The sequence below is a fragment of the Hydractinia symbiolongicarpus genome, chromosome 12 (assembly GCF_029227915.1).
Source record: "Hydractinia symbiolongicarpus strain clone_291-10 chromosome 12, HSymV2.1, whole genome shotgun sequence".
NCBI classification, from domain to species: Eukaryota; Metazoa; Cnidaria; class Hydrozoa; order Anthoathecata; family Hydractiniidae; genus Hydractinia; species Hydractinia symbiolongicarpus.
In genome coordinates this window covers 20,645,522-20,672,286 of record NC_079886.1, presented here as the reverse complement: position 1 = coordinate 20,672,286, position 26,765 = coordinate 20,645,522, and the positions used below count along the sequence as shown (strand labels likewise).

At 33.5% G+C, this 26,765-nt stretch overlaps 2 protein-coding genes across 3 annotated transcripts; one reads left to right on the top strand and one right to left on the bottom strand.

Moving 5' to 3' along the window:
• Window positions 1-540: 540 nt before the first annotated feature.
• Window positions 541-10,724, bottom strand: LOC130621555 (activating transcription factor 3-like). Of its 2 annotated transcripts, XR_008980874.1 has the most exons (5): window positions 10,576-10,724; window positions 8,527-8,715; window positions 7,799-7,906; window positions 7,083-7,329; window positions 541-1,960 (listed from the first exon to the last, which is right to left on the bottom strand). XR_008980874.1 is itself a non-coding variant. In XM_057436858.1 (4 exons), the coding sequence occupies exons 1-4, from the start codon at window positions 10,597-10,599 to the stop codon at window positions 7,171-7,173; spliced, it is 480 nt and encodes a 159-aa protein (XP_057292841.1). In that variant the 5' UTR covers window positions 10,600-10,723; the 3' UTR covers window positions 2,073-7,170. The 2 variants fall into 2 exon arrangements, 1 of the variants encoding a protein (XP_057292841.1); XM_057436858.1 differs by lacking the exon at window positions 541-1,960 and having other exon boundaries at window positions 2,073-7,329; window positions 10,576-10,723.
• A 12,675-nt stretch (window positions 10,725-23,399) lies between these two features.
• LOC130622296 (putative sodium-coupled neutral amino acid transporter 10) lies at window positions 23,400-26,121 on the top strand. The gene is made up of 2 exons (XM_057437745.1): window positions 23,400-24,579; window positions 24,790-26,121. Exons 1-2 carry the CDS (start codon window positions 23,622-23,624, stop codon window positions 25,086-25,088), a joined length of 1,257 nt encoding a protein of 418 aa, XP_057293728.1. The 5' UTR covers window positions 23,400-23,621; the 3' UTR covers window positions 25,089-26,121.
• Window positions 26,122-26,765: the final 644 nt, after the last annotated feature.

Here is a 26,765-nt window from a genome sequence, read left to right as displayed (position 1 = left end):
CAATGTAATGACGTTAAATTTGAACTGAATCCGAAATATATTTAAACCAAAAAAAATTCAATATGGCGGAGGAGGATTCATTGACTAAAATGTTAATTTTCTGTTCTTACCAAATGTATTTGCGAAACAAATGTTTTTTTACTTAACGTTAAAATGTCATGAACATTTGGAACTTATTTGGGATCTGGTAAAAACCGTTAATTTAACTTTCTCCTGTCACCAGCTTGCACACACACGTACAAAAAAAAGCAACGAACGAGATCTCTGGTTTTATTTTCCTTTCCTAAAGTTTGGCGACAACATAAAACCATGAATCACAAAGCTTGAATATCATCGAACAGAAAATTGTACGGGTAAATGCTATAGACCCTAAGGAAATAAAAGCTTCTGCGCGTGTAGACTGGCTTTAAAAAGTTTAACAGTGTTTAACAATTTACAACAAGAAGAAACCATTTTTCTAGTGGTTTTGTTACATAATCGACTGTTTGGATCCTCGAAAAACTTAACGTTCCCTGGAAAGGGTGTACTTGAAAAAAACGATTATTTATCAATAAAGTGATTTCTTCAAAAAAATATTTACAAAAATTTTGTTATAAAAATTATATCAAAAGTATAAAAAAGAACATTTACAAATTCATAATTTAATATTAAAATAAAATAAAAAATATTTATATAAAACAGTAGCTATAGTTTGTAAAAAAAACAATGCTCTAATATTTGACTCTAATACTAATAATATAATATTTACCACATGAATATCAACAATTTATATGACAGACATATTATATATACTGTAGATGATACGAACTTTACCGTGCTTATATGCTGCGTGAAAAAAATGCAGAAAAATGAAGAAAATGAAAAAATGCTCACAAGTTAATTCATTTCAACATAAGGTTTCTTCTTAAGTAAATCTAAGTGAACATCGCAATTTCTTGAAAATAGAAAACTTGCCCTAGCTGACGTCATGATGCCACTGATGTATCTCCTTAAGGGTAGGAATATTCACGGGTAACATATTTTACGTAATTTTTTCTCACCATGAACAGAATTGCAAACAGAAAGATCGTGGCATTAATTAAAAGTTTTTTTCTAAATTTTCGCATTTCAGCTCATTAATCTCAATTTCGACGAACAAAAGAAAGAAAGATATATTATTAAATTACTACCAAAGATGCTAAAAATAGTAACGCGGATATTTCTCTCTTGAAGGTATTTTAACGGTACTGAGTGTACGGGTACTAAAATTCCTTGCCTGAAAAATATTCCATTTTGCGGGTACTAGGTAATTTTAGCGAAAGTTTATTTGCAACAAAATTCAGCAGTATTAATTTCTTTCCATAAAATATTTACTGAAATACACTTTCGACGAATTTCGTGTTTTTTTCGCAGTTATTGAAGTTCTCCAATTTAGACAAAATGGTTACGATCAAGGTAGCTAACCGCTGTGCTGTTTATTTGCTCTTTCAATTGGATAACATAGCGATATGCGCTTTATAGATTGTAAGTTATTCGCAAGAACATTTACTACGACAACTCAGGAGCAAATTTTCTTTTGTTTGCCATCTTAATTTATCTTAATTTACAAACTTCGACGATCAAATTCAGATTTATTTGGCAAAGAACCCTAATATGAGATAAACTAAATCACCAAGCTATTCCATTTTTAAGAGAAATCTAAATGCATATGTATTTTCAAATACTTCCCGCCACGCTCATAGAAATTAAAAGCTTTCTTTACCGATTCCTGTTTTATCCTGGTAAAACGACTAAACCCCTAAAATATTTTTTACCAACCGAGTCTATGGTATGCACCGTTATGCGCTGTATTACTGTAAAAGTTTCAGAGTGGAATGTAAAACTTTTAAGTGTCGCAGAAGTACTTTCCTGTCCTGTCAACCGTCCTGTCAAGCGTCATGTCAACCGTCCTGTCAAGCATCATGTCAACTGTCGTGTCAACCTGGTATGTCAGAAATATCAGTGTTAGTGAAATAGAGTTGAAGTTTGTCAAGTTTGAGTTTATCTTCTGTTCTTTATTTTTACTAAAATCCCAAATTAATTATTTGTTTCAATTTTCCTTCAAAAACCCCTTCGTCACAACGTCACAACCATTTTGTCGTATCAGTTTATTGATCGGTATAGTTATGAAGCAGACTAAAAGCAGTGATTTTTTCTTCTGCAATAATAAAATGTAGCTGAGCACACGTCAAACAAGATAAAAGTTTAACAGTAGTTCTGTAGAATTTCAAAATATATTTGTCACACTTAAACGTGTCCATTTGGTATCAGAATTTCGCAATGAGTTTCGTCAACGTTAAAAGGAGCGATCAGTTAAAAGGTTGTTTATTGTGCCGGTAAAATTGAAAAAATATTCTGTCGTAAAATTAAAATTTATAGTGGCTAGTTCGAAGATTTTTTTGTCCTAACACTGAGATTTAGCAAGCAGTTAACAAGCAGTTAAGTATTTACGTGTGAAGGCTAGTCAAACAGTGTCAATGTCGTAACAGCGAAGTGTAGTGACTAAGCAGTTGGAAAAATATAATTAAAAAAACAAACAATTGTTTTGTCGTAACAGTATTTAAGAGTCGATGAAAAGTTAAACATTGTTTCCGTCGCCATAGTAACAGTTGGTAGTCAATCAAACAGTTAACGTAACAGTAACAATTGGTTGAACGGTTGTGTTGCTATATAAGTTAACGATCAGTTCAGAATAAATTCATTATACAGTTGGTAGTCATTTAAACCTTTTTATTCCGTGGTATAGAGGGTGGGAGTGTAGTGAAGTTATGGAAGGGATAATAAAAATTCCCTACCCTCATAACTTCCCTTATGTTGGGTTGTAAGTCATAATAACCAATGACGTCTGTGATATGACGATTGAAAATCATATTTTAAATGAATTTATGACTGTCGGCAATATTTTTGCCAACGTCAGCATTTTTTGTTAAATTCCAGTTCTTAAAGATCTATTGCTTTGAATTAATTTTTAGCGATATTTGTAAAAAAATATTGAAATTTAATATTTAGTACTTCGAGTGACGTTTTAACATCTTGGCCATAATTCTGTAACTTATTGATGCGCCAGTTTGACAAAAAATGATACGCCTTTTAATGAGATGCAAAGGGGCGTAAAGTGTATAAACTATTTATTACGTACAAACCTCAAGTAAAGAATTTTGATAAAGGAAATCACTGATATAATAAAAAATTGACAAAATATAAGACAAAGCTTTTGGAAATGGGCGTGGTGTACCACCCGCTTAAAATTTTTCTAAAAGGATAAACTCGCCCACAGAAAGTTGCGTTTTAAGGCCATCAAGCTAACTGTTCTTTTGTTACTAAGTATGCCAGGTAGGGCATTTTTTCGCCACACCCCACTCCCGATATCAAAAGGGTTAAACAGTTACATTGTCGTAACAGTAAATTTGTCAGTTAAACGTTGTTTATGTTGCCGTAGTAACAGTTGATAGTCAATCAGTTTTGCTATCGTAACAGAAAATTTAGTGATCAGTTATGCAGTCGTTTTGCCGTAACACTAAACGCTAATGATCAATTAAAGAGTGTTTTTGTCGTAACAGTAACAGTTTTCGTGTCGTATCAGTAAAGTTGATGATCATTTAAACGGGCTTATCGCCGTAAGACGCAAAGTTATTGATCAGTGCGGTTGTCTTTTCGTCCCAACGGTAACAGTTGTTGGCAGTTAAAGAGTTGTTCTGTCGTAACAGTAAAATTTGATGATCAGTCAAACGGTCGTTTCGCTGTAAAACGTAAAGTTAGTTAGCAGTGCGGCAGCCTTTTCGTCACAACAGTAACAGTTGGTAGGCAGTTAAAGAGTTGTTCTGTCGTAACAGTAAAATTTGATGATCAGTCAAACGGTCGTTTCGCCGTAACACGTTAAGTTAGTGAGCAGTACGGCAGCCTTTTCGTCGCAACAGTAATAGTTGGTAAGCAGATAAAAAGTTGTCCTGTCGTAACAGTAAAATTTGAAGATCAGTTAAAAGGTCGTTGCGTCGTAACACTCAATGTTAATGAGCAGTGCGGCGGTCTTTTCGTCGCAACAGTAAAAGTTGGTAAGCAGATAAAGAGTTGTCCTGTCGCAACAGTAAAATTTGATGTCCAGTAAAAAGTGTTTTTGTCATAACACTAGAGGTTATTGATAAGATGAACAGTGTGTGTTCGTCGTAACAGTTGACCGAAAGTTAAATAGTCATTCTGCTGTAACCGCACAGTGTGTTGATCAGTTATGAAGTTGTTTTGATGCAACAGTAAATGTGAGGATTAGGTGGTTGATGTTTGTTTCCGTAGGGACAGTAACAGTTGGAAGTTAGTGAAAATTTGTTGAACAGTTGATCAATCGGTCGCAAAAATAGATTCCTTTCCTTAAGTCTCTTATTCTCAAAAATAATTTCAGCAAAATGTTCTCCCTAAAAGTATTAGAAACGAAGAGAAAACTGTTTGTAGTTATAAATGTGTTGAAAACTCATTACGTGTGTCACTGACTAGATATTCGATTAGTTAGATGTCTGTCGTCTATATTAGTTGTGTGCTTTCATACAATCAGTAGTCTTCCCTAGGTAAAATTTCTTCAGTCAGTAACTCTTTCCAAGGATATTCCCGTAATAAGTTAATAACATTTTCCGAGTAAAGTTATGTCAGAAGTCCGTCATCTGTCAGTTACCCTCCCCAATTAGATTTCTGTAATTTGTCAGTAACCTTTCCTGAGTGGATTTTCGTCCGAACCCATCCCCATAAGAGTTTTAGAAGTAGTTTAGTCAATAGTTTTCCGTCATCAGTCAATAGTTTTCCGTCATCAGTCAATAGTTTTCCGTCATCAGTAAATAGTTTTCCGTCATCAGTCAATAGTTCTTCGTCATCAGTCAATAGTTTTTCGTCATCAGTCAATAGTTTTCCGTCATCAGGTAATAGTTTTCCGTCATCAGTCAATAATTTTCCGTCATCAGTCAATAGTTTTTCGTCATCAGTCAATAGTTTTTCGTCATCAGGTAATAGTTTTCAGTCATCAGTCAATAGTTTTCCGTCATCAGCCAATAGTTTTCCGTCATCAGTCAATAATTTTCCGTCATCAGTCAATAATTTTCCGTCATCAGTCAGTAGTTTTTCGTCATCAGTCATTAATTTTCCGTCATCACTCAGTAGCTTTCCGTTATCAGTCAGTAGTTTTCCGTCATCAGTCAGTAGTTTTCCGTCATCAGTCAGTAGTTTTCCGTCATCAGTCAGTAGTTTTTCGTCATCAGTCAATAATTTTCCGTCATCAGTCAGTAGTTTTCCGTCATCAGTCAGTAGTTTTTCGTCATCAGTCAATAATTTTCCGTCATCAGTCAGTAGTTTTCCGTTATCAGTCAGTAGTTTTCCGTCATCAGACAGTAGTTTTTCGTCATTAGTCAATAATTTTCCGTTATCAGTCAGTAGTTTTCCGTTATCAGTCAGTACTCTCTCGTCATACGTCAGTAGTTTTCCGTCATCAGTCAGTAATTTTTCGTTATCGGTTAGTTGTTTTCCGTCATGAATTAGTAGTCTCACGTCATCAGTCAATAATACTCCTTTCACAGTCAGGAGTTTTCCGTCATCAGTCTGTACTTTACTGTCATCAGTCGGTACTTTTTCTGTTATCAGTCAGTAGTTTTTCGTCATCAGTCCGTTCCGTCATCACTTAGTAGTCTTCCAGCATCAGTCAGTAATACTCCTTTATCATTTGGTAGTTTTCCGTCATCAATCAGTAGATATCCGTCATTAGTCTGTAAATAGCCGTCAACAGTCAGTATATATCAGTCATCAGTCAGTCCATTATTAGTCTAAAGATAACCCCCATCATTCATAAATATCTGTCTTCAGTCAGTAAATAGCCGTTATCGGTTAGAAGATAGCAGTCATCAGTTAGAAAATAGCCTTCATAACTCTGTAGATATCCGTCATCGGTTAGAAGATAGCCGTCATTATTTAGTGGATAAATGTTATCAGTTAGAAGATAACCGTCCTTAATAAGTAGATATCCGTTGTCAGTCAGTAGATACCCGTCGTCAGTTAGTAATTATCCGTCATCAGTCAGTAGATATCCATTATCAGTCAGTCCACCATTAGTCAGAAGATATCCGTCATCACTCAGTAGATATTCGTCATCGGTGAGAAGATAGCCGTCATCATTTAGTAAATATCCGTCATATCAGTTAGTAATTAACCGTCACCAGTCAGTTTATATTGTTATTAGCTAGTAATAATCCGCCATCAGTCAGTAGACAACCTGTCATCAGTCAGCAATAATCCGTTATCAGTAAGTAATAGTCCGTCATCAGTCAGTAGTAATCCGTCATCAGTAAGTAATTATCAGTCATCAGTCATTTCTCAAAATCGCCATTAGTTAGTTTCCGTCACTCAGATAACTCAGTTTATTGATTTTAACCATCAAACAGTTGATGTTAAGTTTAAACTTTGCGAAAAAAATTTAAAATTTGTAAATGGATTTTCTATATAGAAGATTTAAATTTATCCTTTGAATAAAATGGTTTTTGAAACAGAAAAAGCAGAAGAAGGGTGCCACAGCAATACATGATAACCTAAGAGGAGGAGAGTCGTGCATACTTTACAACGTGGTTTGTTGACGTCAGCTAGTTCAGGTTTACTTTACACATGGTGATTGCGAGACACGAGTGCTATCTTGAAGAGAGTAGGTCAACTCGTTTCGAAGTAAATGCTTAACTTGTTGAAAATGCTTAAGTGTTCTTTTTGAACCCATACAAAATAAGGTAAATACACGGCAACCTTTTATGGAATATAAGAGATACAAAAAATCATATGAAATTTAGAAGCAATTTGTAGACACAGATAAAGACTAAATTTTAAATCAATAAAAACATGTGAGAGCATGAATGCGTACGGACTTTCAGCTGATTCACCTAATCCTTAGAAAAATCGTACCTTAAAAGCTATTGCGACCAGTGTGAGGAGAAAGGAAACAGAAGATATTTGGAAATTAAAAATCCACTTCCAACGTTTGGTAGAGTAACGCTGAATATGTCGCTTACATCGCGCTATAACAAATTACTTCTAAACAAATAAGTGCTCACAAGTATTAACTGATTCTCTTGCTTCTATACACCAACATTCTTCAACCAACTTTTAAACAACGAACACCACCATTTTGGCAGAACCAACTTAGTTACCAGCACACCTCAGTTCTGTCGATATTCTCAAGTTATTTGTATGTTTACAAAGATGTCCTCGGATTGCTTCTTCCAAACGGTTTTTCTCATATTTTAATTTATCGATTATGTTTTCTAATTCGTTATTTGATTTTGAAAGATCATCCGACTCCTAAATCAATGAAAAACATGGTGGATCAAATGAATACAAACGGGACTTGTTCCAAATTTTCGACGAATCAACGTCATCCGTTTTTGTAATCTATAAATATGGTGATCGCTTCGTGGTCCGCAACAACGGTTAAATATATTTAATCTCTTAAAATTTGAAGAATTGAGTTAGTTAATTTAGAAAAGTAATAATAATTTAGAAAAATACTTCACTCGACACATTGAAAGTGAGGAGTGTAAGAAATTAGTGCGTAGTAAAACAGACTAGTTAATTGGAGTTACTTCTTGAAAAAGATTTTAAAAGGCATTGTTGCTTTTAAATCAATTTTACCGAAAACATGAAAATAGCAAAATTTCTTTAATTTATACGTAATAATAACGCAAAAGCTTCCCACAATCCTTCTTCTTCAAACTATTTCTTTCCGCATAGTACCTTCAGTCCTTATTTCCTTATAAAAAAGCTTTCATACTTTCAGTAGCTTTCGAACATGATGTTTTCGTTTTACACGGCATCGAGAAGCGGCGACTTTGTTTCTTTCGCGGCGAACTCTTCGACGCTCTTCTTCTTCAGCAGTAAGCTAAATATAAGCTACGATGATAAGTAACTCGTTCTCCTCATGCTTTAAGAGAGTCACTTTTTGCTAGAATTAATTTTTGCGAGAATTTGGTATGATCATAGCGAAGATGTTTCTATTTTATCTCCGTTTGAATGAAACATATATTTAAACGAATTTACGAGTATTCGTGGATACATAATTTCGCGAATTCAGCAAAAATTTGCAAATATTATTATTATGAAAAATTATTAGATAAACATTTTTTTTAGATGACACAAGAAATTTTGCGAACAAAAAGCTAAAAAAAATTCGCGAGAATCAAATTTCGCGAGCTATTAGAAATTAAATTATATAAGTAATTATAATGAAATAAAAAGAATATTTGTCTTAAGAGCGTAAAGAAACTGTAAAATCATGGCCTAAAATTTTTTTGCGAGAACTTAATTTTACGAATTGAAAAATTGATGAAATTTAGCAAGAACTAAATTTCGCGAACATCAATTTCGAAAATTTCTACATTACGCAAGTTTAGCAGAAAATCGCGAAATCGCAAAACTAAATTTTGGAGAATTTAATTTCTTTGTTAAGGTAATCTGAAAGAAAGTTAAATACTTCAAAATAATCTGAAAACAATTAATTACTTCTCTTGGGCGTCTTGGTACATCATCCATGACAGGCATATCGAGACCTTTTTCCGCTCGTTTAGCTTCTATCGCATACCTAAGCTCAAGTTTGACGGGCAAATCGCCAATTTCAAAATCATCATCTATTGACCTGACAAGATTCCCACATTGTGTGTCATTTCTTCCTTCAGGTGAGATAACTGTTGCCTAAGAAATATCGAGCAAACGATATTGTAAAGTATGTTTTAAATACTCTCTCATACTGTATAAGAAAAGTGAAGAATACGCATCGGAAAAAAGGTTAAAAGAGGATCAATTAAATTGAAGAATTTCTACCTTCTATTTCTTCTGCGTTCATCCAAAACCATCCGCGCAACACTCAACTGGTACTCAACCACTTAACTTTTATATTCAATATTTTTGGTTTATACAAAAGATTTCCCCTTTTGAATTTGAATTCCGTTTTAAAATTTCCACTGACTTATCTATTATACTGTCACTGTTTCTGCTATCTATTCCTCAAGTTCACAGTTTTTTTGTTTAAAACAAATACACCTTTAACAAGAGTGAAAACTTTGTTATGAAAACACACCATGCTGTGTTGAAGGTTATTTCGAGTGATAAATAACAAAATTATATAAACACTAGAAGAAAAAGAAAACATTCCGAGCTTCAATGATAATGTCGAGGTGTTTTTAGCGAATTTTCAAATGAATACAAACGGGACTTTTTACATATTTTCGACTAATTCACTGCAATCTCATTTCAATAATAGCTTGCTTTTCTGTTTTATCAACCGGCAACCTGATTTGACAACTTTTTGCTAGCTTTATCTTCTTTTAGTCGAACTGCAACCATTTGTCATTTAACAACCTATTCTATTTAAAAAAAATTTCTACAAATTTATCTTCGCAATTCGCAACCTACCATCCACCCTGCAGCGCAAACACACTATCACAACATCAAATAGTTGTCGTTGCGCAGTTAAACTTTCAAACGTAATTTATTTCAATGTGAAGCAAACTTGAGATTTCATAAAGAAGGAGAATTTTTTTTTTAATAATAAAAATTAACAAGTTCTGTGTTTAAAAAATAATATAAAGCTGTATTATACAGAAAAGAATTGGAGAATTCAGTTTTTCGAGCGACCTTGCAGTTCTCAAAGAGAATAACTAGATAAGTGTTGTAAGCTTCGTCATATCTTTAATTTACCTAATTTTTTACAAATGAAATAAACAGCGTAAAGTTTTTTTTTCGGTCAGTAACTCAAATAGTCATAACATTTAAAGTTACTGTTAAAAAAACAATTTTTATCACTGTGGTAACGCTACAAACAATAAAAGATTTTTTCAAAGAAAAAACAACTCGAGTTAATACTTCAGAAAACTCCAAACCGTTACCAATATCGCATATGCATTTTTACATAAACCTTGTTTCAATTCTTCTTTATTTATCATACCGAAACATTATAAACCATGTTAAGAGTATCAACAATTAGACAGCTTTGGCAGATCTACGCAAGTTCCAAAACATTTTTCACAAAGTGAAATATGCATCCAACGAAATATCAAAATATAACGGCTAACCTAACTAGCATAGTACTTCTTAATGCTATCTTTTGCATTCATGTATCCTTACTTTCTTTGTTTATTTTGACTAACTCTTTGTTTCTAACTAAACCAGTACTGCAGTTGACTTTTTCTGCCATTCACGAAACGAATCTGCAAGCAAATGATTTTCGTTGGTCAGTTAAACAATGTTTTTTCAAGATTGAGATGAGAACATTGACCCTTCATTCAAACACTCTATGCTGGCTATTCAGAAAAGCCGAATGTGATGGATATGGTTCAGTGCTTCAACTGTAAACAATCTAATTAACGAACAACATGCGGCTACTATCTTAAACAATAAACAAATTCGTTCGAAACTCTTTTTTAGAACTTCATTATCATCAGTACTTAAATACGTTCTAAAATCTCCCTTTTTAAGTTGCATTGTACTTTTAACAAAACCGTGTTTGCAAATTTCAAAAAACTGATATCTGCAAAGTGAATTAAAATGTCTTACCTGAGAGTAGAAATTAAAATCCATCTTCAAGTGAGGGTGGTTCAGTGTTAGTCCAGTTGAAGAAACGAAGGTAGAGAGAATAAGTCCTTCCTTCTCTTGTCTTCGTTTCTATCTGTGAAACACGGTGATAACTAATTACCGCGCTCTGGTTAACAATTTGTTACATGCCGCAATAATCTGCTTAAAGTGAGTTTATGCAAATGCGACAACCTGTTTGCGTTTTCTATTACATACACCTTCCAGCTATGACGAACATGTAAATAACATTTTTCAAATGTATCTTCGGAATGATTTTAAAGACCTTGGGTATTAAACATTTCAAAAGAATCTTGTTTCAATGTTTTGTTTACCATTGAAGATGCTCAAAACGTTTGGAATTTTTCTTTCTATATTCTTCTTAGTAGGAGATGTTTTAAACATCTAAACTATTTTTTCTTTTTTTGCATATGTTTTTTAAAGTTGTACCGGGTCGCGAAAATCATAAATTCTTGCAAATAGTGAAAATACTGTATACAGAAAATAGTTTACAGTATTTTACTCTCTTATAAGTGCTCAAATTACTTCGTAAATGACTTGCCAATATTTACCAATGTTTGCGGATTCTTACACATGTACACAGGTTTTAGCAGGTAAAAAAGTTGGACCATATAGGGTAAAATGACTATTAATGAAACTCAATTATTTCGCCTTGTGGAAGCCGGAATCCAGTTTCTTTTAAAAAAATTGTGCTTTTAAAAACCCAAGTTCAAAAAGAGATTGGATTTCTTTGATTACTGTGGTCTGAAAATATGTTTAGAATAGAAAATAAAGCGTAGGTAAAATTCTTAACTATTATTCCGTCGGGCAAAACTAAAACTGTACAGAAGTGCGTAAAAATAAAAAACGTGGTGTATAAAAAGTCATAATCTGAAATAACATAATTAAAAGGTATGTGTTTAAACTACTTTTATAAACAAAACACTCCCCCGCAAAATTTGGGGGTACCTAATATTTAAAACAAATCAATCAAAAAATCCATCACGTCTATATGCAGATTGTCCAACAAATTTACAAGTACTTTATTCTGATCATTGCTGTTCTCTGTCATCATTCCTGTAGTCAAGTTTGATTTGCACTTCTTCCTGTTCTTCTTCCATCTCTTTGTCGTCTTGTTCGTGCAATTCACTTGCGTCGTCTTTCTCTTGAATCTCACTTTCTTCGTTTTCTCCGTCACCTACACTAAATTCATCTAGAGGACTGTATGTATCATTAGTATCAATGTTAGATTTTACAAACTCAACAGGGTACAGCTTATTCAGAGGCCTCTTTAGAATAGTGGAATTGGGGGTCCTTACATTAGCTCCTCTTACCCTATTGTCCTTACTATGTATTAGTGAAATGATTTTTCCTATTTTCCATAATTGTCTTGGCAATTTTTGGTCGTGTATTATCACAATGTCTCCGACAGTGATTTGTTGCTTCGCTGATGATCGTTCCTTTCTCATTTTTTTGGCGGTCTCTCAATTCCGTTAGATATTCGTGACGCCATCGATTCCAAAAGTGTTCAAGAATTTGAGTCAGTTTTTGATGGTGACTTTCTAACTCATCTTTTTTGATAGTGATCGGTTCTTGTCGATTTGTCGATTGCATTTCAAGTCGATGTGCGAATAACAGGTGGTTTGGCGTTTACATTTCTCAAGTTCGTCAGTATATACATATGTGATTGACCGGTTGTTCACGGTTATAGCGAAGAGGAGATCCGTGTTTCAAATCCAAGATTCTGCGACAAAGAACTACACGACGAAGTCAGATTGACCAAGTCAAACTACAGATTTTTTAGTTTTAAAATTTTCCCTCACAATATATCGTCGAATAATCAGCGGTAATTTACTCAATGCTTGTTGTTCTTTTCTTTAGCTAGTGAAGCGTTGTGGCACCATAAAAGCTAGCTAGTACAGCTTTGTTGCACCATTAAAGCTAGTGCAGCTTTGTGGAACCATAAAAGCTAGTACAGCTTTGTTGCACCATAAAAGCTAGTGCAGCTTTGTTGCACCATAAAAGCTAGTGCAGCTTTGTTGCACCATAAAAGCTAGTGCAGCTTTGTGGAACCATAAAAGCTAGTACAGCTTTGTTGCACCATAAAAGCTAGTGCAGCTTTGTTGCACCATAAAAGCTAGTTTATCTTTGTTGCACCATAAAAGCTAGTGCAGCTTTGTTGCACCATAAAAGCTAGTTCATCTTTGTTGCACCATAAAAGCTAGTGCAGCTTTGTGGCACCATAAAAGCTAGTACAGCTTTGTTGCACCACAAAAGCTAGTACAGCTTTGTTGCACCATAAAAGCTAGTTCATCTTTGTTGCACCATAAAAGCTAGTGCAGGTTTGTTGCACCATAAAAGCTAGTTCATCTTTGTTGCACCATAAAAGCTAGTGCAGCTTTGTTGCACCATAAAAGCTAGTGCAGCTTTGTTGCACCATAAAAGCTAGTGCAGCTTTGTTGCACCATAAAAGCTAGTTCATCTTTGTTGCACCATAAAAGCTAGTGCAGCTTTGTTGCACCATAAAAGCTAGTGCAGCTTTGTTGCACCATAAAAGCTAGTGCAGCTTTGTTGCACCTTAAAAGTACAATTATTATAATTAACATATATGTTATATTATATATAAAAACTGCTACTGTGCTAGAGGTACATGTGGTGTTAACTGGATTGAAATGTAAGATGGCTCTCCTGGAAATTACTCGTGGATTGTTTAATCAATATTCTATGTTTGGCGAAAGTGCTGGAAAACAGTGTGCATGTTGTAGCTTGTATGAAGTTTCTTTTTCAATTAGAGCAAAGTCCCCAGGTAATTGGAATGTTAATAATATTATCATTATGGAATCTCTCAATAAAAACACATACCTTATGGTACCTGATCTACCAAACAGTGTGCCTATATTTAGATCTAATGTTATAATTACTTATTTAGATAAAGAATATGATCTTTTAAGTAGCTATGCCATTCCGCGCTTTTTGTCAAATTTGAATAACTCAATTGGAGACGGGTTACTTTTCTCGTGACATTAATTTGTCTTGCCATACTCCCTAAAAAGAACTGTCTCTACTTGTTTGATTCTCATAGCAGAAGTAACTGCGGTCAGCCAACAACTGATGGTTTTTTTTCTTTAATAAAATTCCAAAGAAAGAGAGATTTAGAAATATACCTTCATACAACCTACATTGATCTAACGTCAGTTGATGAGCCATATCAATTACAATACATAAGTATAGATTCAGATGAAGAAGTAAGTCTTTCTCGACTATATTCTAGCAAAGTCAATAGAGAAAAGAGTCGTTTACGCATAACAACGGAAGCCAACAAGGAAAAATGTAAAATAAGACATGCAACTGAGGAGAATAAGCAAAAAGCTAAAAAACAGCAAGCAACAGAACACAACAGGGAGCAATTTAGAAAACGAAAGGCAACTGTTTCCAATAAGGAGAAAGTAAATAGTTATAACAATGCTGATGCTAAGCGCAAACAAAAAAGTGCTAAAACAATAAATGATTGCATTTTAAATTTCCAGAAAGCTATTCAGAATGGCCCCTACTATGTCTGCATAGTTTGTAATAGGAGCCTTTACAAGAAAACTGTAAAATTATTTAGCAAAAACAATTATGAAGTAAGTTTATACTTTGTGTTTACAGATGTTCCATGCTTTGATTCTCACGCTTACATTTGCATAACTTGTGATAAGTATTTCAAAAAAGCTGAAATACCCCCCAGGCTGTTTGGAATAAGTTAAATATTGTTGATCTTCCTAATGAAATTCAATGTTTAAACAGACTTGAGCAAATTCTGATTGCACAAAGAATATTATTTAAAAAAATAACTGTTAAGCTTAAAGGTCAACAACAAAAGATAAAAGGTGCTATTTGCAATGTTCCTATTCAAGTAGAAGCCGTTAATAATTGTCTTCCTCAGGGTATAGATAACAAATTTGACGCTCGCCTTTAAAAGCAAGATTTAGAAATGGCGGGCGAAAAAGAAACAACATCAAAGAAATGTTTTGGCCAATAAAAGCAACATTATCAGAATATTACTGACTTTGCTCTATTGATCTGGCTTGGCTCAATTGTTTAATATTGGCAAAAGTCTTTAATTTAGAAAATGTTTTGAAAGTTTGTTGGTATTAACATTCATAAACTGTATCTAGCTAGCTGTGACAGCTTTACTTAACCACATATTTGTAACCGACATATTCAATGGCTATTATTTTCCAGGTAGGTGATTTTGTTAAGAACACATTAGAAATTGTATGAGAAGAGCTGGGTACCCTAGTTGCACACAAATCTTTCAATTTTCCCTATTGGGATAATCAAAACTAAGGAGGACAGGTTGTAATGCCAAATTTATGGATTATTCTCTGATCCGGGTTAACATTTTTTGATTATTTTGAATTCAGCATAAAAATTTATGGAATCATTTCTTAAGTTTATACATTAAGTAACCTGTCCCCATTAGTGGCAAAACATGCCAAGTTCTATGATGAAATGATTACACAAATCAACTGCAGTGAAAATGGTTCACCATAGTTGAATATTACAGTCAAACTCTTATAAAATTTAAAATATAAGAAAGCCTGTTCTCAAAATCATATATTATTCAAACTTCTTATCATATATAATTAATGCTGATAAATCCAAATGTGCAACTTATTTTTTCCAAAAGTTTTATTTTCTTTTAAGATGATCATTCTATTCCTACCAGTTTTAAAATGTAAACTTTTGCCATGTTGTTCTTAATTGTATATAAAAACTGTCACCAAGACAAGAAACACTTTTTTGTGCAGATTAATATTTGAGATTTTGTAAAAGGGACGACATTTGATATCATTTAACGATATAAATAATGGGTTAATTTAAAGTTGGCTTATTATTTATTCACAGTATTAATTCCAAAAATGCTATTTGTACTTGGTCATGATGTGTGGAAATATGCTAGTGGAGCATAATCAATTTTTAGCCTAAAGTATAATAATATGACGTTTTGAAATTAAATTTTCTCAGTATATGGTACATTTACATTCATCTAATTTACATGGAAGTTATATATTTATTTTAATTTCAAGTTCAAAAAATAACTCCACCTGAAAATAAAGTTTGGAATGGACGCTCACTACCTGCATTATTTTTCTTGTCGATTTGCAAAAGAGGTTTAGGGATTATAAAAACGCATGTCACGATGAAAGTCAGCTGCATGGTTTTTAGCCATCAAAATGTTTCTTTTAAAAATGTGACAGATAACTTTGCCAATTTGCCCACATAGGATTTAATAAAAAAACATAGATAGAGATGGTATCTTTTTTTTCACATATTTCTCAAACGAGCCTCCCTAAAGTTAATGCACAACTGTAGCTGGTCTTTTTATCCACTCTACAAAATAAATCGACCGCTGCCATATTTGTTGTATTCTTGTTTACATAAAACTCCCGCGCGGGTCAGACACAAATTTCTGCAGGGCAAAACTGTTCAAAAATTATTTTGGGGTTATAATTAGCATAACTTATAAGCGTTCATGTAACCAGCCTGTTCCAGGGCTTTTTCGCCACTATCAACTTCATCAACAAGGCAAAATGCCCTAGGAACGAGGTTGAGTAGTGGTGTATTGTTTGTTAAACTGAAGAGAGAATTGGCTTATCGAGGCAATGTTGTGTTTTAAAGTGTACGTCCTGAGCTTTTAAACGAAGCCCTACAATATTCGAAAAATTTCAATTCCTTTTACTCAGATGTGCTGATAAGAATGGATAATACAACCCATGAATTTTTAAGTTTACTTTATTCGGAGAAACTTTCGCGAGAGAAACTTTCGCGAATTTTTTTGGCACTTTTCTCGAAACTTTGTCTGTCAAACTTTCTAAGTTATGGATTCGCGAAAGTTTATCCACTAAAATTAAAAAAAAATGCTGGTTTTAAAAGTTATTTCTTGACTCGCCCTCACTTGGCTCTCCCTCCCGATAAAAAAGAGACAACTGGCGTTGGAAACGAGTTGAAATAAACTTAGAAATAAACAAAAGCGATGATGTTTCAAATGTATGTATGGCTTATAACCGAGTTTTTAGCGAAAAAGACGATGGCGACGACGATGCGTGGGAGCCGAAAGAAGACGAGCCTAAAATGTGTTTGATCTGTTTTGTGATTTTGATGAAGAACTGAATTTGTACATACCATTAGAGATAAATTTAAATCGTTAAAAAACACTTTTCTATGAAAAGAAATATAGGCCATTTTTATAAGATATAAGTTCATAATCACGAATCGCGAAAGTCTATCTCACCAAAACTGTTCAATTTCAGATTTCGCGAAAGTTTCTCTCGCGAAAATGCTATGGTGGACACAAATGAATTTTCAGTAACAGTTGACATTGATGATGACAATTTAGAAGCTGAAAACCCCCTAAGTATGAATTGTGCAAGTAGCGATGAAATGTGTGTTATACCAAATTTCCAAAATCCAGATGATGACGTTTTAGATATTGCTCCTGGTGAGAATAAACAACCACAATCTTTTTTTTCTGACCAATACTGCGAGGAGCTTGCATTTTCCTTTTTATTTCCCACTGGAAAATTCGGGTACAAGGTTGCTAGACCAGTGTACTTGACAGCGACAAAATATTTCAACCAGCGTTTGTTAAATTTTTTCCCAGCGCTTTTCTTCAAATGCTGATTATATATTTTCTGCTCATTATGTAATGCAACAGTCAAATTTGTTTAATCAAATAAATATTGCAACGAAAAAGGTAAATGGCACAATAACGGCTGGGCAGTTGCAAATTAATTTTCATGAAACAGTTCGTTCTTTTATTTGTGAAGGTCAAGGTTACCAATTTATGAACTCTATTAAAGGAACACCTGCTTTTTGGAAACATTTTCTTTACGATGTTTTAGCAATGGTTAAACAGTTAGGATTGCCATCATACTTCCTTACTCCGTCATGTGCAGATTTAAGATGGGATGAAATGGTAGTGATAATAGGAAATTTAAATAACATTGATGTTAGCAGTAGCGAATTGGATTATTTTAGACGTTGTAGTATTCTTAATCAAAACTCAGTTTTAACTGCAAGGAAGTTTCAATACAGAGTAGAGAATTTCTTTAGAGAAATTTTGCTTCATAAGAGTAGTCCTATTCGCCAAGTAGCTAATTATGCTATTAAAGTCGAATTTCAGTTTAGAAGGTTGACCCTACATTCATGCTTTTCTTTGGTTGTTAGATTCACCAACTGTTCAAACGAAACCACAGACAGTTACACATCTTTTGTTGATAATACAATACGCCCAGACCTCCCTGATCCATTAATTGAGCCTGAAGTACACACCTTGTCTCTCAATATCAATCCACTCTCATTCAAATTCTTGTCACAAATACAAGAACATTCCATGTCGTTTCATTTATGGACATTTCTTTACTGATCGAACAGTTATAGCCAGTCCATTACCAGAGCATATGTCTGATTCTGAAAAATTGTGTATATTATCATAAAGAACTAAAGTATTAAAGAAAGTCAAATTATTTATCGATGAAAACTTAGACCCTCGTAAGCCTAACTACTTGAGCGACATCTGCAAGTCTCTACCAGAGATTTTATTGGAACTTTACACATCAGAAGTTGACTATTATAGAGTTTTAGCAATATCTCCAAATTAAGACCTTGAAATATATACTATCATCGACCACCAAGTTCATGTTTTGTAAATAATAATTTTGTAAATACTTTGCAGCGGGACTTTTAGCTTGGAAAGGCATTTTGAACTTGCAGCCTGTGTTCAATTATTATAAAGCCATGTCATATATGTGTTCTTATTTCTCAAAATCGGAAGATGAGTCATCTCTTGCAATAAAAAAAGGCAGCTAAAGAGTCTGAAAATTTAAACTTGCCAGATCGCATAAGATCCTTAGCATTTTTATTACACCGCCAATGTTCATTACAGGAAACTGTTTATCAGATATTGCCAGAGTTATGGTTACGTAAATGTTTCCCAGGAATTGTGTTTGTTAATACAAATTTGCCTGATAAAAGATACGGAGTTTGATAATCTAGAGAAGAATTCGAAGAATTTCCTCCAGATAGTACAGATGTTTTGAAGCGCAATAGTTTAGATCGATACATGGATGTTACATTTAAGCGTGGTCAATATTATGTGATTGACAATTTATGTTTTGCTGAATTACAATTTTGCTGAAGCGCAAGTAAAAACTTTGACATAGTACATGATTATCAACCAGAGGTTCTTTTTGATGATGATGAAATTTGTAATCCCTTATTGTACGTACTCGACAAAGGAAGGAACATGTGTACAACATCACATGCAGTGAATGAATACTTATCAGCCTGGAAAATTTATGGCAGATGTTTTCCAAGATGTTTTGGTCAAAGAAGTTCATCAATATAAAAAAACAACGATCTACTAGTGTCCTCTTGTCCTACTAGATCACATCCTATCAAGTGATTCGGATATCGCTCAACCATATCAATCGCATCCAAAACGTTTGGTTTGATCGTTTCTCTTGGTAGAAAGCGACGCACAGAGTAAATATATTTAGCTACGTTAGCTACAAAGAAATCATCTGAAAGTTCAGATATAAATTCGTTTGCAACCTTAATGTATGTTTCTAAGGTTTCTTCACCGCCCTTAGTGATTGTACCATTTAAAAAGTAGAGCGGTGGTAACAATGCACGAACTCCTACAAACTACACCTTATCTTCTACCAGTTCTTGCAATCCACTGTAAAAATTAACTTTGAATATTTCTTCATATCTATAAGGTGATAGCAAAGTAAGTTTTATGGAGTGTAACACATTATCTCAAAAAATATATTAAAAAACTGCACATGAGGGAAAGGCGAACTCACGTCATTAAACCAGAAAATGTTAAAAAAAAATTAAAATTCTTTTGACAAATGCTTTTCAAGTTTATAATGTCATTTTGTTAAAAGTTAAAAATGATAAGCCCACTTCTTGGTCACAGCTTCATAACTTGTCATTGACATGTCACGGATATGATGCACTGCACCTATGAAAACAAGAAAGACGATCAAAAAAATTATTTCTGCATTTTTTATAGGAAAAAAAATCTTGCATGTGTTAAACTCAAGGAAAGATAATCATAAAGTTCACCAACAAAAGCATAGGCTTGTTGCAAGCGTATTGTCATGTTCACAGCAAACTTAGGACACCAGAGATAAGCCAGCAGATTTAGGAAAGCAGACTTAGGATATTATGTTTATTTGAAATGTGGTAATTGTGGCTTAGTCAGCATGGCCATTTGTCATGTTTTTCGTGTCGTGGATTATTTCGTTGTGCGTCGTGCTATAAAAGTCAACCAGCAAATTTTAAACGCTGTCTGTTTGTCCTACGTGTGTGCAAAAGTCATGACTTTGCAGCATGACTTCTGCAGAGCAATGACCGTTCAACGTTTTCGTCAAAATGAAGAAACAACTGCCTTTTCTCAATATTTCTGACCGAGATTGTTGCTATAGTAACAAAGCAAATACATCATTTCTACTAAACCACTACAAACCGAGCTGATAATATAAAACTTTCTTATTCAACCATTTGGCATCCTACTTATAAATCTGCTTTTAGTTTTTGTAACTTGATGTCAATCCCGATCTGTGTCGGATTATCTCCTTGAAATAGTTGTGATCGTCTTCTTAAATAATATCTGTCCATCACATATGAACTGACTTTGTATGACATCAACAAGACAATCAGTAGAATATTCATGACTGATCACTCTGTCATTACGTTTTGACAGATAGACAAATTCAGCAAAATCTAAAAGAAAATTACTAGCGGTAGTTATAATTTAAAAAATGTAATTTCTTATTTTTCTTATTTACTCGTGTTTCCCTGTTACAATTCCAGCTCCCTACCATATTTGTGATCACCCGGCTACGTTAGTACCAAATATCGAAAAAGAAAAACCATTGTCAAAATTTTATATGTTAAAATAGATATTTCGATTTTCTAGAGTTCATATCAGTTATTACTAAACGCATTCCTTTTTGTGGACTCAAACCTTGAGAAAGGTAATAGTTAAAACCAAATTAGTGCTTGTCCAATTCCGTTAAATCAAAACAAGAAATATTTTACGCTAAATCAATCTTATCTTAATATAAAGAGTAGGATCTTAATATTCTGTTTTGCAAATCCGCAAATGACAAGGTGGTGGTGTTTGGTTTAATAGCATGTTCAATCTGGAGAAACAATTCTTTCTAATATTCTAATCCTGTTTTAAACTCCCATAATATTTGTATGATATTATGAAGCATTTATTTAAACAATTTTTGTCAGGGGAAGAGGTGAATTTTAAGGCGAATTTCACGTTTATGAACTTTTTTGAAAATTATTCATTACTTATATAAACGAGTCATTGTTTTTAGTCTCAAACGGGAAAATATTACTAAATGACGTAAAATTTTGTTGCGGAAGATAGTAAGTATGAAATTATTGAAACAATTACAACAGGAAAAAAAAATAACTTTAGGTAATTTCACAGTAGTATAATAGACTATCCATTTTTGTTAATTTCTGACATCAGTAGCATCACGTCCACATTCCATGTAGCTAATCTCAATTAATTATATATTTAGAACAGGTAAGAAAAATCCTTGGGTTTAATGCACCTCTTTTAAAACGAGTACTAAAAAATTGGTTTCACATAACAAGGCAATTTTATTGACATTGTTTGATTCAGACATGACGTCATTAAATAGATGTTTCTTTCACCTGAACCGACTGTATATAAAACCACATGCCAGTCTGAACTGTACTAAACATTCTAATAACGTTGCAAAACTGCTTATTTAACAAAAAAGATATTGTTCGGGAAACCATTATAAAAATGCACAGCTTTTTTTTGCATGGCGTGCAAATTGAACCCCATCAATATTTCCAAAATAGTAGTTTGGGAAGCCATTATTAAAATGGTAACATAGAAACGTAAACAAATAAAAACATTTCCATACCGCACAAAAAATATAACATTAACTCACCTAAAACCATTTCTTCGTTACAATTCATATAAACAATGATTCGAATTTGTTTTGTGAACGTACAAAAGTTTAAAATCGAACGATAATAAATTCCAAAAGTATAAAATCGAACATGCGTTTTTATTCTTCCTTGATAGCTTGGAAATAAAAACTTAAAAGAGGCTCCCAAAGCTCCCAAAGAATTTTTTTTTCAGATAAGATGCAGTCAGGTAATAAAACGGATACTGACCGGTTTTGATGTTGCACTGTAAAATACAAGGCCCTCAGTCAGGGCACAGACCTCGCAAGCTCGGCCTGTAATTTTGATCTCGGGCTTTGTATTTCACGGTACAACATTAAAACCAGTCAGTATCCGTTTAAAACTAAATTCATTTGCATATAACGGAGCTCCTTCTTCGCCCCTCTTTTCAGACTTGGGTATACTTTAATTTTGCAATTTAATCCATATAAAATTCTTTATCATAGTAATCCTCCTAATGCACTCTCGGATATTTACACTGTTTACTTTCCACTCTCACTGTACTCGTACTCGGATTATTGAAACTACGCTCTGTGACTACTAATGTTTTGGTTCTAATTCAATTCGATGTCAAGCTATTAATTCGTAGAATTTTGTACCAAGCATTCTCCCTTCTACACAGTTAGTTTTCTTCCCCCATTCAGAATAAAACCTTACTTGATCCGGTTCTTCTCCTCTTTAAGCAGCTAAAACTTTCCCTTGTTTAATTTTTGGAAAGAATCTTGAAACGTATATGCACATTGCATTTTCATTTTTTCACTAGGATTTGCCAGCTGTATGTTTTAGCTATGCTGGTAAATAAATATGTTAGATAAGTACGCTAGAGCCATGATTTTTTAAAAAATTATAACCTGTAAGAACGCCCATTTTGAAACTTAAGTAGCTACAGCAAAATGTTTTTTTTAGCTATGAAATACGAAATCATATCTACCATTATAAAAGAAACTAAAATCCACACAAGAGTATGGACCGTAGTTACTAAAATCCTTAGTCAATTGCTTTTATAATATGAGCCACCGTACATTTGGGAAAGTCTTTCGAAAGTTATGATAGCAGAATTTTCTGAATTTTTATTGATTGTTATAAAAGTATTCCGTGCGCAAACGCTTGGACGTCGACTCGTCTTTAACTTCCAAAGCCGCTAACATACAGGCGATGAGATCAGAAAAACATTCCCAGATACTAAACGTTGTAAACGGCGCCAAAGAACGTCTAATGGTCATTGGCCTTGACATCTGTCACTTCATATTTATTTAGATTGTAGGGAAGACGTCTCATGGCAGGGCTTTCTGTCTGTTATCTTGATTGTCTCACAAATATCTCAATCAATATCGCCCAAAGGTTTTTTTTTAGACAACGTGCGGGAATGTCAGATAGAGAAAAAAGCGCTAGGAATGAGGTTGGTTTCCCTATAAATTTGCAGGAAGTTTCAATATATAATTTTGTAGAGATTTTGGACGATAAACATTAGCGCCGCCTAAAGTAACTCGTCTATCAATGTCGTGTGATGTTGAGACAATCCATCCAAAGTAAATATAACTATACAAAATATAGATTTCGCTTCTCAGGGGATGCCAGCCATGCACAGGTATGCTTAGCTGCAATAATGACTTATTTATCCAAATTAAAACATATTTAATCAATGAGCTGTGACCAATTTATTTCTATCGGAATGTTTTACGTAACAACGAAGATAAGTAGAAAAATGTTATTCTATAGTTCTCATCTATCATCTTGTGTATGTCTTTACGTCGACCACAAACAAACGCTGGCTTAAAAATTGCATGAAATTATACTTAATTGGTATGTATTAAAGAATCTAATGGCAACAATCTACGTTAACAATAAAACAATAGGATAATGACCCTGTGGGAATGACAAGCTGCTAAATAGTTTAAAAAGCCTCAGATGTTGTGATAGTAAACTTTTTAAAGAGTTTTAAAATAAAATAATGTTGTGCAGGTAATAATTAAGTATTCACGTAGTATCCGTAAAAATATTCATTGTATCTAAAGATGATGGAACCTAATATTAGCCAAAAGAAAACAGTGCTGTATCTGATTCGATTTTCATTTGGAACATCGCTTTTGATTCTACCGTTTACTGTCGTGCAGTTGGGTGCAGTCAACTGGATGTTCTTGTTATTATTGGTGAACGTAGTCATGATGTACATGTGTTATCTGCTTAAAAAGTCTTTTCTTGTTATGTTTGATGAATACAAAGAACGAGAGAGTATTTTATCGCCATACACAATATTAGCTGGATATGTGGGAAGGACAGGAGTTTTTGGGAAAATCGTAGGAGCAACACTTTCCATCACTTTGTTTCTTTCTTCAGTCGCGTTGGTGTTGTTGACAGCCACCATTTTAAATCAATCGTTTGAAATTCGAACTCTATCAGAACATGGTCAAATACGCTTATGGTCGGCAGTAATAATAATTTTAATAGCTCCGTCGATGATATTCAAAGAAAGAAAAACCGTAACTCTATCGTCTTTATTCGCGTTAGTCACAGCACTCGCGTTTTTTATATGTGCTTTAGCTATTTTAAACATTATTGGGTCAAGCAAGAATTATTTGAACGAGCTTGTAAAACATAGTAAAATACACAAGAAAAATTTTTTCGTTACATTCGGTACAATGATGTTTGTCATAGCGAATACAGTATTAACATTTCCAGATATATCCATACTTGTAAAAGCCCCAGATAAACTTGCTCCTTCAATCTTTTTCACGTTTGGTTTTACCTTTATCATTCAGGCATGTTGTGGCCTGATACCATTTGCAAAAATTGGACCAAGTGTTAGGCCCACTGTCAGTGAAAATATGTTGTTGTTATTAAAAAATGATCAGTTAAAACATTCGTTTAAATGGATTGTCATCCTTGGCATAGTGAGCATCTGTTTACACATGATATTTGAGACGATATTGTCGTTACGAAAAATGTTTAGGTCAGCTCAAGACGGCTCAGCAGGTAACATGTTAGTTTTTTTAAATTAACGGAAAAAAATATTTGAGAAAAGACAACGGTCTGCATACGTTACTTAGGCTGTAAATTTCCCATGTTTTGTCTGTCAACTATCAACTCAAAATTGTAAGATAGGTGGGCTTTAGTTTGAATATGAGTGAACTTGTGCTTAGACAGATTTATTGTGCCATCTAAATTTTCTACTTTGTCTTCTAGGATTAAATTGGAAAAGAATAAGCGTTCAGTTTTTTGTACTAGCACTTCACATATGTGTCACGCTACTTGTGCCGAATTTTCAAGCAATTTTGTCAATTGCTGGAGGATTTTTCGTGACTCTGACGTGTGTCATCTTTCCAATCATCATCTACATACGAATACACGACGTGACTCGAATCCAAAAGTTGGTTTTTACCATCATAATTCTTACGTTCTTTATCATGGCTTTTATAAACTTTTTTATTAATTTGATAAATATTGTTGATGTCATAAAACAAATACCGGCTCAATTTATGTGACGTTGTAAATGTGACGTTGTTAATGCGACGTTGTAAATGTGACGTTGTGAATGTGACGTATTTTTTGTTGGTTTACTATTCTTTTCTGTTTTTTATATTATGTATACTTATTTTACATAAATTGTTTCTTAAATGAGTGTAAAATTCTTTTCTATTCTAATTCTAAAATTCTTAAATTGGGTCTTAAATGAGTGCATCCGTGGACCATGGTTTAACCAATAAGATTGTGATAATTAGCACCTCTAGATTACCAGAAAAAGCATCCAACTATAATAAATTAGGTGAAATGGATTGCCTTAAAAGGGTGAGGTATCCCTCTTGCACCCTTGTGCGTAGCATGGCAGTGATCGTTAATAATAAAAATGTATATGTAACTTGTTTTTTTAAGTTAGTCTTATTCATGTATATGTATATATATATACATAAAAATAACATGATATTAATAAAGTTAGGCGTGGGAGTCTTCACGTATTTTAGCGGTTAAAAAATGGATTTATTGGATCATGGATACTCCAAAGAAATTAGCAGCATCTACCTTTTACAGCTTTGATACGCTAATTAGTGTTTTATTAGCCGTTTGTTATAGCGCGAAGAACTAATTGTCTAAAACTAAAACCTCATCCAATATGGCTATCTAAATAATAACATCTTGAATGTAGCTAGTACATATATATATATATATACATAATATATGTATGTAATGTTATATATGTAATTTTTTTCACTATAACGAGTGTCGTGCCCTTAGAATACTGGTCGAGCTTTTTTATTGTTTACTTCTATTGTTCTTTAGTCACGTGATCATTATCGTGAAATCTTTTTTCCTCGATATTTTTGAACGGATGGTTTTAGTAATGCATGCAAATATTTAGGAGAATAAACTGTGGCTGCGTTGGTCCTTTAATTGGTTTAACTTTTTTACTCTGAGAAATTGATTGGTTTTACTTATATACTTGCGTCTCAACTTGCGTATGAGAGAAAGTGAGTTTTGATATACTGAAAGGGAACTTGGTTACTAGTTTCGCTTATATATCTACAGCATAAATATCAGGTCGTGTTTTATATTTTGGGAAAAGCACTGAAACAGACAGACTATTTAACTCTCAGGTCAGGGTAATAGGGGGATGAGGTAATCAAAGAGCCTTGTACAGAGATCCGAAAAATTTGTGTCATTGGCTCACTCTTTACGAATGACACCACGTAATAAAGAAACCGCGCTTGACTATTTTCCATACCCTATACTGAGTTTTTTCTGTGACATAAATCGGAATTAATTATTATTTATTTTAATATATTGTACATATACATTTTTTCAAGGTTTATACTCTTGAAAACGAATCTATAACAAATTAATTTTTTTGGTAATTTAATTTCAAGTTGTTGTGGTGCTTTTACACATACAAGTTTCAGAATTTTTAAATTTTGTTTCAAAACATGTCACATTAAAAACTACATGGCTTGCGTGGCATGTTCTCACTACAGACCAAAAAAATTTAAACTTGTTGAAGTAGTCACATCAGTTATACCTGTGTTTGTACATGTTAGCAAACACATGTCTTTTCTCACCTAAATTCATGCCCTTTTACGTTGTAAGGAGAACCTATTTTCATTTTAATTGTCCACAATCAAAACGTCTGTCAAAAGAACATTTATGAAAATTATTTATTGCTCGAATTT